The 12,948-nt window shown below is 49.9% G+C and overlaps 2 protein-coding genes across 5 annotated transcripts in view; one reads left to right on the top strand and one right to left on the bottom strand.

Annotated features, from left to right (window-relative positions):
* The window catches only part of PRDM8 (PR/SET domain 8), a 33,129-nt gene that overhangs the window by 18,294 nt on the left and 1,887 nt on the right, over nucleotides 1-12,948 (bottom strand). For 2 of the 4 annotated variants that reach the window (XM_063156825.1, XM_063156823.1), the window contains exons 3-6: nucleotides 11,519-11,693; nucleotides 9,179-10,156; nucleotides 7,514-7,845; nucleotides 4,167-5,717 (exon numbers count right to left, since the gene is read on the bottom strand). The gene's annotated coding sequence lies outside the window, so the exon portion shown is untranslated. The other 2 variants (XM_063156824.1, XM_063156826.1) reach the window with 2 other exon arrangements.
* ANTXR2 (ANTXR cell adhesion molecule 2) overlaps nucleotides 8,272-12,948 on the top strand; it is a 76,244-nt gene continuing 71,567 nt past the window's right edge. Inside the window, exons 1-3 of the mRNA XM_063156827.1 lie at nucleotides 8,272-8,356; nucleotides 8,871-8,942; nucleotides 10,773-10,844. Coding sequence (XP_063012897.1) covers nucleotides 8,337-8,356; nucleotides 8,871-8,942; nucleotides 10,773-10,844 — 164 coding nt within the window. The 5' untranslated portion in view covers nucleotides 8,272-8,336. The remainder of the gene's footprint in view (nucleotides 8,357-8,870; nucleotides 8,943-10,772; nucleotides 10,845-12,948) is intronic.

Below are 12,948 nucleotides of genomic sequence, written 5' to 3' on the forward strand. Positions count from 1 at the left end.
GCTCCCATCCCACAGCATCTGACACTCAGAGAGGCTGTGGTATGCATAGCTCACCCAAGAGAAGGGCATGCCCTGCTCCAACATGGCTTGGCAGACACCATTTCAATTTATGGCTCTTGCAAGCAAAGTCTTGAAAAGGCCTTTCAATATTTGAGTGCTTCAGTCTTATTTTCCAAGCAATTTATACACTAAGAAATCTAGATGGAAACCTCCAAGTGATAATGGAATCCCTTAGATATCCCAGAAAATGTTGCCCCCATATGATCTAGTACCCTCATGACAAACAGCTCTCTATTTTTCTTTGTGATGGTTCCTTACTTCCCACCAACATCTGTCACTGTGATTATGATCTCTAATGAGCTTCTAAATTATATCACAGCATTCTGCCTTGATGAGTTACATTCAGTAACTTTCATTCTGCAAGACATGAAACACTGCCTACAAGATGCTGAATGAAAATTCCCTCAGCACAGCAGCTGAAAAACTGGTTTGGAGGGGGTTTTAGCCTGTTTTGCTTGGGTTTTATTTTGGTGTTTTCAGTGTTCTGTTTAGTGGATCTTGTTATGCATCTTATTCCAGGATGCCTAGGAACTTTATAAACGAGGCACAGAAAGTTGAGCCTTCTTGCACATCCCTAAAATCTCCACCTGAGGATGGGAACTGTCACCACAGGGCAGCAGAGATGGCACATTATTTCTGTAAGGCAGGACCTCAGCCAAGGCCCCAGAGAAAATTGCCATTATTTTTATGCTGGCTCCCAGTTCCAGTAAAGGGTTATACTCCAGTAAAAGTGAAACTGGAAAAGTGAATATTAACCCCCAAGGTTTGCTGCCCTGGCTGCAAGGAACCAGTGCCTGTGGCCACTCAGCCTTGCTAACACGTGCCCACACTGGCTAGCAATCTCTAAGGGACTTGGATATCTCCTGCTGATTCCTCAGACAACACCAGCCTCCCTCAGCATTCCCACTCACACATGTTATACTAACGTGCACCTCGAGGGTCATACCTTGCACTAATGTCACCTGCCCATCTGGGAAAGGGTGTATGGTGAGCCTGAAGACAAGGACAAAGCAGGCTGATCTTTGTGTGTGCAAACAGCTCCCCTGAGGCAGCAAGGTGTTGACTCCCTCCCTGCTGGTGACTCAGCTGCACCTTTCCCTGCTGCTTATCCAAGATCTGTGACGTGGCTCCTGAGAGCTGAGCTCAGGAGGGTTTGATTTGTGGGACAGGATTTATGGGGGCTATTCCTTACTTCCTGCAGATAAGCACAGACAGCACTGATCAACAGTGCCATGTTTCTAGCTCAGAGTAGCTGTGCTCTCTCTGTAACTCCTGCCTGTGGCCAACCTTGCACTCAGTGCCTGCAAAGCAGCTCCAAAGCAAATGGGACAAAACATGCTGAGTACAGCAAGCACATTGTTCACCTCTCCCAGCCAAACTGTGGAGAACTGACCACCGTTTCCCATGCTTCCAGCCTGAGCCAGCACCCAGGTAACAGGGAAGATGCTGAGAACACAGGCTGAGATTGCAATTCCCGAGGGGGACAAGCATTGCTGGCATACTGAGTTCCCAAGTAAACTTGATTTCTAAGGGCATAATTCTCATTGCAGAGCACCAGCCTGGTTCCATAACATGGAACATCTGCTCACTCACTGCAGCTGACACCACCTCACATTTCTTTTGGTCTCTGTGCACCGAAGTACCTTTCCAAGCTCACGGTGACTCTGGCTCATTCTCTGAAGTGCAGCTGCTTCCAACAGTTCTTGCTAGGGCAGGAGCACAAAACCCTGGAGTAGCAAGCAAAACAAGTAAGTGCCCCTGAGTAGAGGAAGGGGGAGAGCACAGGGCTGGCAGGGAGCTACTGAGAAGCTTACGCACCATGGCTTGTCTGTGCCACAAGATGAGCTGCCCAGGTGAATGCACACCGACTCATCACTGTCTCCGACTCAGGAAATGAGTTTTCCAACGAAGTAAACCAGTCTTTGCATATCCTCAGCGGGGACTGAGGGCCCTTCCTGCTCAACATGTGTCACTACAGGTGTCTTGGGCTATGGTGCCATGGTACCATTGAACCATGAGCTATACTGCTTCTTGGTTAGCTTTGCTGAGCAAAACATTTCCTTTAAAAGGCTTTCTTACAGGCACAAGAATTCAACAGGACCATGAAAATCCTGCCCCGGGGGGGATGACAGTTTGGTACCCCAGCTCTCTTTCTGTGGCTATTGCCAGGTAACTCTACCTGTTCCTCAAAAGCAGTGCCAAGCACACCATCTTCTGCACCCTGCTAAGCTGATGCATGAAAACATACGAGGTCCTTGTCAAGCTGCTTCACCAGCTTATCCCTGTGGGAAGGGACATGACCCTTCCTGCTCTTGTAGCATTTGTTGCTCTGCCAGTGGCACTGCAGAAAATGAAGCCTGCAATCCAGTCAGCACTGCTCCACCTCCACCCATCTTAACTGCCCAGACATAGGGAGAAAAGGATAAAATATTGTATGGCAGACAACAGGACATGAGTGCATATAAGGTAAACTTCTTACATGTGGAGATATTGAGGAAAAGGTAATTCAGAGTCACACAGATGTAAACACCAGTCAGATAAGACACATCCCAGCCACATCACTCCTGTCTTAAGGCCAGCACAGTTACACTGATGATCAGAAACACTTGTCATCCAGCAGCCAGAGGAGCAGCTCTCATGAACAGGGCAAGGCTGATGCATGCCAAGTCAGCGGCGTGATCTGGCTGGTGAATAACCAGGCAGGGCCGTGAGTCAGCCAGCAAACACTCCCACACGCACCCTTCCTGCCCTGCGGTGTGACAGCAGCAGAACCAGGAGCTGACTGCAATGGAAACCCCATCCTACCTCCTCTAAGTGGTGCTTCCAAAAGCACATCCTCTAGACGTGGAGTTTGGTATACAAATCTTCACTAACCTGAGATTACACAGGGCAGAGGAACGGTGTTGCAGCCAAGCACAGGGGCTGTAAGCAAGAAGGAAAATCACCAAGGTTGGAAAGTACCTCGGATGGGTTTACCTCCTGCTCAAAGCAGGGCCAACACCAGACCAGATCAAAAATCTAGTCAGGCCTTAAAACCCCGAAGAGAGCTAACACCAAATTAGCTCAGTTCTTGAGAGCCTGGTGCTTAAAATGCCAGGGTTGTGGGTTCCATCCCCATGTGGGCCCTAGGAAATAACAGGTACCACGTGGCCACCAAGCCCCTGCTGTGCATCCCTGATGTCCTGGGAGCAGTCCCTCCTCTTCCTCTCACTGCCCTGCAAACCTCCACGGCACCTCTGTGCCAAACTCCTAAGCACCATCCTCTTCCAGCAGCAGCAAGCCTGGGTGATGCCCCAGGCTTGGGCGTCCCAGAAATGGGAGCTGCTGGTAATCAGCACAATAATCAATAAACAATAATCAGAGTCCCACAATCAGGGAACAACAAACAGCTCCTGGGGGATGCGGCTGGGCTCAGGAGCAGTGACCCCACCCATGCAAAGCAGGATCTACACGAGAAGACAAATCTAATTCCACAAAGAGCTCCTGAGGGAAAGAAGGGAAGAAAAAATAAAAATGCAAAACCCTAAGAAGATTCCTCAAAATGTCATGCAAGAAAAAAGTTGAAAAACCTCCCACAATGCCATCCAAAAAGCCTCTCCCAAACTTATAGAAGCCTCTGTTTAAATACATAAACTAAAAATATATGCTCTGCTGGCAATCTTCAAAATTGGGGAACTCCTCAAATTATGAGTGGGACAGAAAATGGGGGAAAAAATTGAATAAAAGCCCCAAATAAACTGTCATAAACCATGGAAAGGAATGGTGAAAAGTTGAAAAAAGCATCAGCAGCAATGCCAGCAAGGGAATCTCCCTGGTGGAAAAACAAAGGAGAGTGTTTTTCTCTCCAGTTCCAAAATTCATCCCCCCACAAGTGAACAGCCTCTCATGTGCTGGTCTCTGCTGAGTGCCTGCACCTGTCTTGGAATGCTCCCCCCAACACACAGCAGGCACGATAACTAGCAAGAGGTAAGTCAAGCCAAGCAACTGACCCAGCTCCTGGTGAGTTGCCCGAATTTTGTTTTTTCCCAGTCAAATTTTGTTGGTTGAAAGCACGGGCTAGGTGTTTGGGCACACGGAGCATACGGCTCTTCGTGACTGTCACTCACCCCAGCCTTGCAGCCGGAAGAACCTGGCACAGATGACTTCATGAAACCAAATTAGGGGTCATACACAAGAAAGGACATTGCCACAGCTCTGGCGTAATTAGGGCCCATCATCATCAAGGACAGGAAATTGGCACATCTGCTTTCCGGGCTGCTGATCCAACGGTGGCTCAGGCATGATGTGATGTCCTGCTGCAGCCCCCTGGCCCTGCAGAAATATTGCCCTGATTGCCCCCAAACAGTGGTACAAGCCGTGGTTTTATCTCTCAGGCTCCCAGTTGCTCTTTACTCTTTCTCTCCTGGGCCTGGGAGGACAGGACAGACACAATGCTCTCTCTCACTCTCCTCTGCAGCACTGAAGGGGCCAGGCCAGATGGACAAACATCAGCCCCTTTTTCTCCAGTGTGACCCCAAACTGACCACAAGTGACGTTTCTGTTTGGATGCACCTTGGAAGGTTTGAAACTGCCCTCCTGGAGTCAGTGATAAAACTGCCACAAACCAGATGACTGCTGGTTCACGACCTGTGCTTTTTAAAAAATGACTTTTCTCCATACAATATTGAGAATTGTGTCATTCCTGCCCTGGGTTACACTGCTCTGCAGGCAGAGTTCCTGGCTGCTCCATTCTTCAGTCTCCTCTGGCCGGGCCGTTGTTTCCCAAGAACACCAAAAAGGGTCACTGCAACTCTAGAGTTGTGCTGAACTCCCAGCCCCAGTGATCCCTGGGTGTTGCTCAGAGCCAGCAGCAGCTCCCGGGCCAGAGTGGGAGTTCCATGTTTTCTGTCCTGCTTTTTTTTTGGCTCTCCTAGGTGGAGTGATTTATTTTCATGCTGTTGTGGTTTGCACCAGGACAGCCCATCTTTCCCTCTTTGTTTTCATTCCTTCTGCTTGCCTGAGCACCGTGGAAACAAACAGCTCTGGAAAAGTGGAAACAAGCAGCTCTGTGCCTTGTCCAGGGCATCAGGCAGCAGAGAACCACAAGAAGCTCAAGGGAGCCTGCTCCGCTTCTGCTGAGACAGGAGTGAGCACCAGGGACCATCCTGGCTCCTCGGAGATGAGTCAGCCTGCACACAGCAGGGACACTGCTCCATATTCCTGCACTTAGACCTTCTCTCATCCAACATACTGCCAGTGTTTAGGTTTCCTGGCTGCTGGGATTGAAGGGTTTCTTTCTCCCCTGGATTTCTGTATTTTCGGTGGGCACTGCAAATGCTTCATGATGTTGGAAAGGAAGAGCTATTCAGGAATTCCAAGCTTGCATAATTCCCAGATTTGTCTAGACAGATACTTTCCATCTGGATGATGCAGGCAGTACCACATGGACACGAGAGTTCCTGTGTTACTTAATGCTGTCCTTTTTATTTATTAATTTCTACACTGCATTACAGGATGCACACAGACACAAGGCTACAGCTGTGAAGGGAACAAGGATTTGTAGCTAATCCTTCAGGAGGCAGCTCTCAAACAGCTCCTGCATCTTGTATAATTGCTGGAGCCCCTCTGGTTTCTCTTTCCTTTTACAAAGCATGAGACTTCCATGTGTGGTTCGTATCCTGTGAGAGAAGAAGAAAAAGATTTTCCTGTGAGCTGCTGTGGCTCAAGGATCGCCACCATCATCATCATCCCCTATTCTTGGGTTTGCACAGCTCAGGGTGTCTGGAAGAGCTGGCTGTGGAGCTGTCCCATTCCATGTTGCCCCTGGATCATGTGGCAGAAGGGCAATCCTAGACCTAAGTCAGAAAGGGGATTTAATTAATCAGCACGGCAGCCACACTCACAGACAAACCCAAGTTTCATTTTTCCAAATGTTGGCAATCGCTGAGCACCCTGAAGAAAACAGGCTGGCTCACAGCTGTTGGGCAGAGGTGTCCTGGACCTGAGCTGGATTTAACAAGCAACGAAGCCCTCCTGACCCTCTGTTGTCTGTGCAAAAGGCAGCCTGTGCGGCCACCAAACCACTGCTTGACTCCAGTCCCGAGGTCATCCCAGCACAGCGCTGAAGGGTTTCCCCTGCAGGCCCCACCCTGGTGCTGCAGCATTCCTGGGGACCCACAGGCAGGGCCAGGCTCACAGCCAGGTTACAGCAAGGGTGACTTTTCCTTCCAACTGCTCATCCCCAGATACAAGTTCGCCTGGCACCGTTTGCCTGAGGTATTCCCAACCAGCCTGGGCCAAAAAGAAGGTGGGAGTGGGTGGAAGTTAAAGGACAACATGTGGAGAAATCATCTGCAAGTGCTGGAGATGAAGAAGGGAACTGTATAACCCAAAGGCGCTGTAAGCTGCTCTGTTTCCTGCTTTTCTCTGCAGTAAATCCTGGCAGTGAACTTGAGTTCATTTGCACATCGACCATGCACGTCAAAACTTCTGCTTCTAGGGCTGGGTTACTTTGTAGCTGTATTTTTTTAAGAGTTCTGTTTTCCATCACTGAGGGCAGTTTCTCCCTGGACCCCTGGTTTCCCTGCTGTCCCAGCCTCCAGGCACAAGGAGCCAGTGTAAAGCAGGTCCTTGTGCAAGTGAACTGGATTCCAGAAGAGCAAGATGGGGAGTGAGAACAAGCTGTGCCTGCTCCAGATGGGGTCGGGGCAGAGGTCTGCAGCTGGCCTGGGTCCCTTGGTGCAGCCAAGAGCCAAGGTCCCCTCCTGCTGCTACAATATGGCTTGTTTTGGCATTGGCAAGCTGCTGATGCCCCATCTGGCTCCTGGGATATCATGAAGATATCAGCTCAGGGGGCTGCTTTCCTGAGGGCTTGTGCGCACACAGGGAGGAATGCCTGTCCTGATGGGGCTGTGCAGCACTGTGGCACTGGAAGAGGGTTGGGAGAGAGCCAGGCATCAGCAAACAAGTTCTGGGAACTGGGAAAGGAGGCTGCAGCTTTTGTGTGAATGAAGCCAAACAGCCATGAGCCACTGCCCTGTAAGTCCTACATGCCTATCTCCCTCTCATCCAGCCATTCCAGCAAAATAGCCATGATTTATCTGCGTCTTCAGAAGAAACCACAGGCTAAAAGAGGAATTCACACACTTGGAAACAAGTAAAGAGTGAACTGGCAGAGGAGGCTTGTTCCAAACACACGGGGTCACATGCGCTTGAAGCAAGATTTCCAACATCTGGATAACATGACACGTACTCCCAGGCAAGGCGAGTGCTCCTGGGGCTTGGGGTGGACTCATGCAGCTTGGAAAGCTGGAGTGCAGCTGGTTTTGGGAAGCTCACCAAGCTTTCTCTGTTGTCTCACAAGCCTCTGCTCGGCCTTTCTTTTGGCTGGGTCTCTGGCAAAGCCCAGGCTGCTCTGCCCTTAATCTCCCATGTTTTGTGTATCCACGGAGACTGTAAAACACTGCTTGCTTACCCTTTGGCCTTGCTAGCTCAAAGGCACTAAGAACTCCGTGAGCCAGATCTCTGGCTGACATTATCCACTGCTGGTCCGCGGGCTTTGGTAAAGTTTCCAACTTGCATCATAGGGAGGTTTGGCTTGGTGTTGGGATTGGCGTGGAGAAGGCACTGTGACACGGATGTGTCAGGTCAGAGTGCTGTGGCTACAGCGAACCGTCCAGAGACAGCAGGAATGGGGCTGAAGTGAGATGAGAGGAAAACTCTCCAGCAGGATGACTCCGACTTCCCCATCTCCTCCTGCGGAGCGAAAAGCAAGATCCTTTTTGCAGTCTGATTCACGTCCGCAGCCTGTGGGAGACACATGATCACTGTTAGGACGGGGCTTTTTTTTGTTTGTTTCAAAATCCCAACTCTGAGGTGTTGGTGTAATCCCCAATCCCCAGGACATTACATTTATTTGGGGCTCACTCCCTGGCACACGTACAACGCCGGCAGCACCGCGGACCGGAGTGACGCGGCTGACGGGACGCAAGGGGGACGCAGGGGCCGGGCGAGCGGGGGCGGTGCGAGCCCGCCCGCCCTGTCCCCCGCCCCAGCCGCCCGCCGCCGCCGCTGCTGTGGGGAGGGAGGGCCGGGCCGGGCCGGGCCGGGCGAGCCGCGGTGGCGGCGGCGAGGGGCGGCCACTCCGGCGAGCGGCAGGACGGCAGCGCCCGCCTGCGCTCCCCGCAGCCTCCATGGCCGGGGCCGTGCCCTTGCTGCTGCTGCCGCTGCTGCTGCCGCCGCTGCCCGCCGGCGCCGCGCCGGCTGCGGGCGAGCCGTCGTGCCACGGAGCCTTCGATATGTACTTCGTCTTGGACAAGTAAGCGGCGAGGCGAGACGCGGGCGGGGATGGAGGAATCGCCGCCATCGGGGCGGCGGCGCCGCCGCTTTTGTTCGGGCGCTGCGTGGGGCTGAGGGGCCGCGCGCGCGGGGTGGGGGGGCGGCTGTGAGGTGCCGCGCGCGCGAGGTGGGGGGGGCGCCGTGAGGGAAAACGGCGGGAAGAGCATCGTGAGGGGCTCGGCGGGAACGGCGTCGTGAGGGAAGTTCGGGAATCCTGCGCGGACCTCTCTTGAGGTCAGAGGGGCCCCGTGGAAGTTCCCCCAGCGGAGGTGCGTTTGCAGCCGGAGGCGTTGGGGAAGCGAGCGGCGGCAGCATCTGCCCCGCCGCGGCGGCCGGGCTTTTTTCGGCGGCCGTGAGCGCCCTCAGGGCGAGGGGGGAGCGGGGCCCGGGCGACGAACTTAGCAGCGAGATGTCTGGCACCGCGAATATGATCAGTTTCTCCCGAAATGTCAGCCCGGATCAGGCCGCTGATGTGCTCTGGTTTTCCCTTGTAGGTCCGGGAGCGTGGCGACGAACTGGCGAGAGATATTTGATTTTGTAAATCAGCTGACAGAAAGATTTGTGAGGTGCGTGGTGCTGCTTGTGACAGCCGAGGTGGTGCTGGAATAATTCTGGGCTGTGTTAAACACCCCCCTACCCCTGGTCCCCGTGTTTTTGCAAGCTCAGGGGATGTGTTCCTCAAACACATTAAAAGTTTGGCTTCTAAGACCCAGACTGCTGGAAAACATTGAAAACTTTTAATTTATTTTCTTGTGCTTGGAACTGAGCAAAAAGGTGACAATATGTGCCTTTAAATACTCACTTTCTTAAATGACTCTCAGATGTGATTTGAAGTTTTTGTCAAACTTGATTTTCAATATACCGTGTGCCTAGTTTCTGATGGAGTACTGCTCAAATTCTGTGTTTGGAGATCTGTATAAAGAAACAGTCTTGAACACATGTAAACATATGTGTTAATATATAGTGCAGGTCTAAAGGAAGGGAGCAATGTTAAAGCTCAAACGCAGAGGAAGCCCATGCCCATGTAACAGTGCCTTTGCTGTACTTACATATAATCAACTTTGTTACTGTCAGCAGTGTTGTCGGGCAAGCCCAGTTGGCTGACTGCTCTGTACAAATAGCTGAGGATTGCAGTGCTTTGCTTTAAAAAACCTTACCACAAAACCCAGAATAAACTGAACGAATCCCTCACCACACACAAAGGGAGAGGGGGTGTGGTAGGTTTTGCTGAGGAAAACCCAGTGCAGAATGCAGTTGTAATCTTGGCTTGCTAAGAAAAGGATGATTCAGTTAGGCTTTTATAAGTAAATATAGCTTATTGTCATCTTGTCAAAAGCAAATCTTCTGTAAACTTATGTAAAACTTCTGTCCAGGGGGCGACAGAAACTTTTAAAAGTTTTGTTGTTTTGTCTGGAATTACACCAAAAAAAAAAAAAAAAGAAAAAAAAAGTACTTACATTCCCTTGATGTCAATAGTTTTAAGCTGCATCAGTGACATCAGTGGACTGAAAACATATGGTCATTCAGCTTTTCAAGTGTTAAGTCCTTACTAAATGTAACCTGATTAATTAATGGTGATTCTCATGTACAGTAAATTACCAAGTTAGTGAAGATATTAAAATTGTGATGAATAAAACGTAAAATCATGCAGGAGAGATGCTACAGCTTACCTTGGGAAAATTCCTGTCTTGGGCCTCCAGAGCATCTGGCAACTCCTAAGTGCTTTCCACTGCTAATTAGATATGATTCCCTGCAACCTTGTGCAGAGACAGGTGACTTTCTTAAAAATAAATGGAAAAAAAAAAAAAAAGAGATTGAATTCCTCAATAAAAGCAGTTTGTACAGCATTGCTTTTTACCATGACATTTCCCTGGATGCTTTTAGGGAAGAAGTTTTCAAGTCTCACAGCTCTCTGGTCGTAGGAACAAGCCCAATCTCACTCTGGAAGGCCCTGCATGCTTTCTCAGGGCTAAAGCAGTGGGCACTGGGAGGATTTGATAAACATAAAAAGCGAAGTTGGAAATTGGCATTGTGTCATCCTGAAAGAAAAGGGTAAATTGGCAGGGTCAGTTTCAAAGATGGGACGTGTGTCTGGTCAGTACCCAGGGGAGCAGGAGGGAACTGAGTGGTGTCCCTGCCTTGGTGTTATACCAGTGGCCCTGGCGATTCCAAAGGGTGTGTGTGGGGTGGGCACATCAGCAGAGACTCGTCGTGTGGGAGAGAGTAATGGGCAAAAATGCTTCAACTCCTCTCATTTTGGGTTTGTAGTTCAAAAGTGCATTCCTAGGAGGCTGGAGGGTAAAGTTCACGTGGATGGGACCTGAACAAGTGAATGAAAGGCTGTGCATCTGTGTGTTTCTCTGAAATGTGTTTTTGCCTTCTTTCCCTTTCCACAGCCCCAAGATGAGGCTGTCGTTTATCGTGTTTTCCACCCAGGCGCATGTCATTATGCCGCTAACTGGAGACAGGTCAGTGCTCTGCTTTCTTAATTCTCCCCTCCTGCCTCTGCCCTTACTGAATCAGAGCAGCAGTCACAGGAATACAACAACGACCGATACCCCTAAGTGCTGGCCAGTCATGGAGCCACCCTGCAGAGCTGATTTAATTTTGTGGCCATATCCCTGGATAGCCTCATAAAAAAGGAAGGAGAGGAATGATGGGAAACAAATCCTTGATGTTACTTCTGCCACTGCTTTGCAGAAAAATTAGCGCTAATGTTTTCATCTCTGTGTGATTCTGCATCTCACTTGGCACAGCGTGAGAATGATTCTTCCATTTGCTTTTGTAAAGCAGCCTCCATAGAATGGTTATCAGGATTTTTCATGTCTAGGAGAAGCATAAAATGGTAAAAAAATGTTTCTCATATTCTCCCATAAGGTAGGTATTTTGTTTTGTATTTCCTAATCTGAACTTCAGGGTTTGTTTTAGACAGTGGGGTTGGTGCCACTTGAAGGGTGTGAGATCTTCCTGACACTGTGGTGATGTACAGGTGTGCCTGAACTTTCAGGGGATGGAATTCAAGGCTGCTCACTCTGATTTCTAAAGCAAGTGAGGATGTGCAGCTAGGATATCTTAAGGATGGGTGGGGGGAAACAGAAGGAGGAGAAACAGGCAGAGAAGAAAATATTGTAAAAATTACTACCGAACTCAAATAAACTGGGAGATGGTCGTGTGGAACGAGTGCTCTCAGCAGAGGACAGTGGCACTGCTGTCAGAGTCCTTTGGTGTCCTCTCAGCTTTCTCAAAACCAACATGACCTCTGCTCTCTCCCTTTTGTCCAGAAGCTGCCACCGTGCACACTCTTCTGGGTTTTGAACCTGTGGATAAGCCATTTAGGAATCACTCCACCAAGTAAGGTGGTCCATCCTTTCTGCTCCTGTTAGTAGGGAGCTGTAGTTGGTGTGGTGTAGTTAGTTAGCTCTGCTGTGGGTTTGTTTTAAACAATACATAACAGTATGAGACCTCCTGAAAAGACCTGCTGCTGGCAGCAGGCAGAAATGTAGCTGATATCTGAGATGTCCAAAAACTCAGTTCTGAGCCCCTCCTGTTTTAGCATTTATAGAGTGGCCTGACATGAAAACAGCCACTTCCCCCCATCCGGACTGGGATATTGGATCTGCTCTCTGTGGGCAGAGAGAAGCTTATAAGTCATTTTTCCAGATGGCTGGAGAGGGGTCAGGAGAGGACACTTGAGCCTGTTCTGAGGCCTGCTGAAGTCAATGAGGTCCTTTCTCTCCATTTCAGTGGGCTGTCAGTGGCCTGTTTCTTATCAGGCCTGAGAGGCGGCACTGATAGCACACAGACCACTTGAAATGCTGGGCAGGGTGCTGGAAGCCCGCCACCGGGACACAAGCGCCTTTTTCATTGCCGGCACGCTTGGAGCCAGGGACAGAATTGTGCTTTTCTTGTGTAAATCACAGGAAGAACCTCTGCAGATCCAGTGGGCTCCCTTGAGGGGCTTGGCTCTCGTTCAGGGTTGGCCGAAGCTCTTGTGTGTGTGTCAGGGGAGACAAAGTGCCACCATTCTTGTTCAGGGGGAATGATAAGGAGAAGGGAAGAGGACACTGCTGACTGTGACCATATGTACACAGGTAAGGACAGATAGATACAGTTGGAGCAGGTGTCCTTTTAGATATTAAAGAAGTCAGCAGAGGAAAAATGCTGCGACTGTCTGGCCCCCATTGTTCCTAACAGAAGATGAGGATGCTAACTAAGCACACTACAGTTCTGGGGATGGGTGTTTGTGAGGGTTATCATGTGATATTATGGCCTTGGTTTGTTACATGCACTTTGGACTTGCAGGCATGTTTTTGCCCTGGCTTTCTTGCTAATTCCCAAATGTCAGGAAACCACAATTTCTTCCCAGCAGTTAGATCAAAGTAGGGCAGAATTTTTTGTTTGGAAAGCCTTAGGCTTCTGATTGTTTGCACAATATTCTTGCTGGGTTTACTGCACAATAAAGCTGTGGATACAAAGAAAGCCACAGCATAGCACCAAAGCCCCCAAATTCCCTAATATTTTGTGAGTGTGGGCAGTGCTGTGACTAACTCTGTAAAGAGAACTCATTGTTAA

This window comes from Melospiza melodia, chromosome 5 (genome assembly GCF_035770615.1).
Source record: "Melospiza melodia melodia isolate bMelMel2 chromosome 5, bMelMel2.pri, whole genome shotgun sequence".
Lineage (NCBI taxonomy): Eukaryota > Metazoa > Chordata > Aves > Passeriformes > Passerellidae > Melospiza > Melospiza melodia.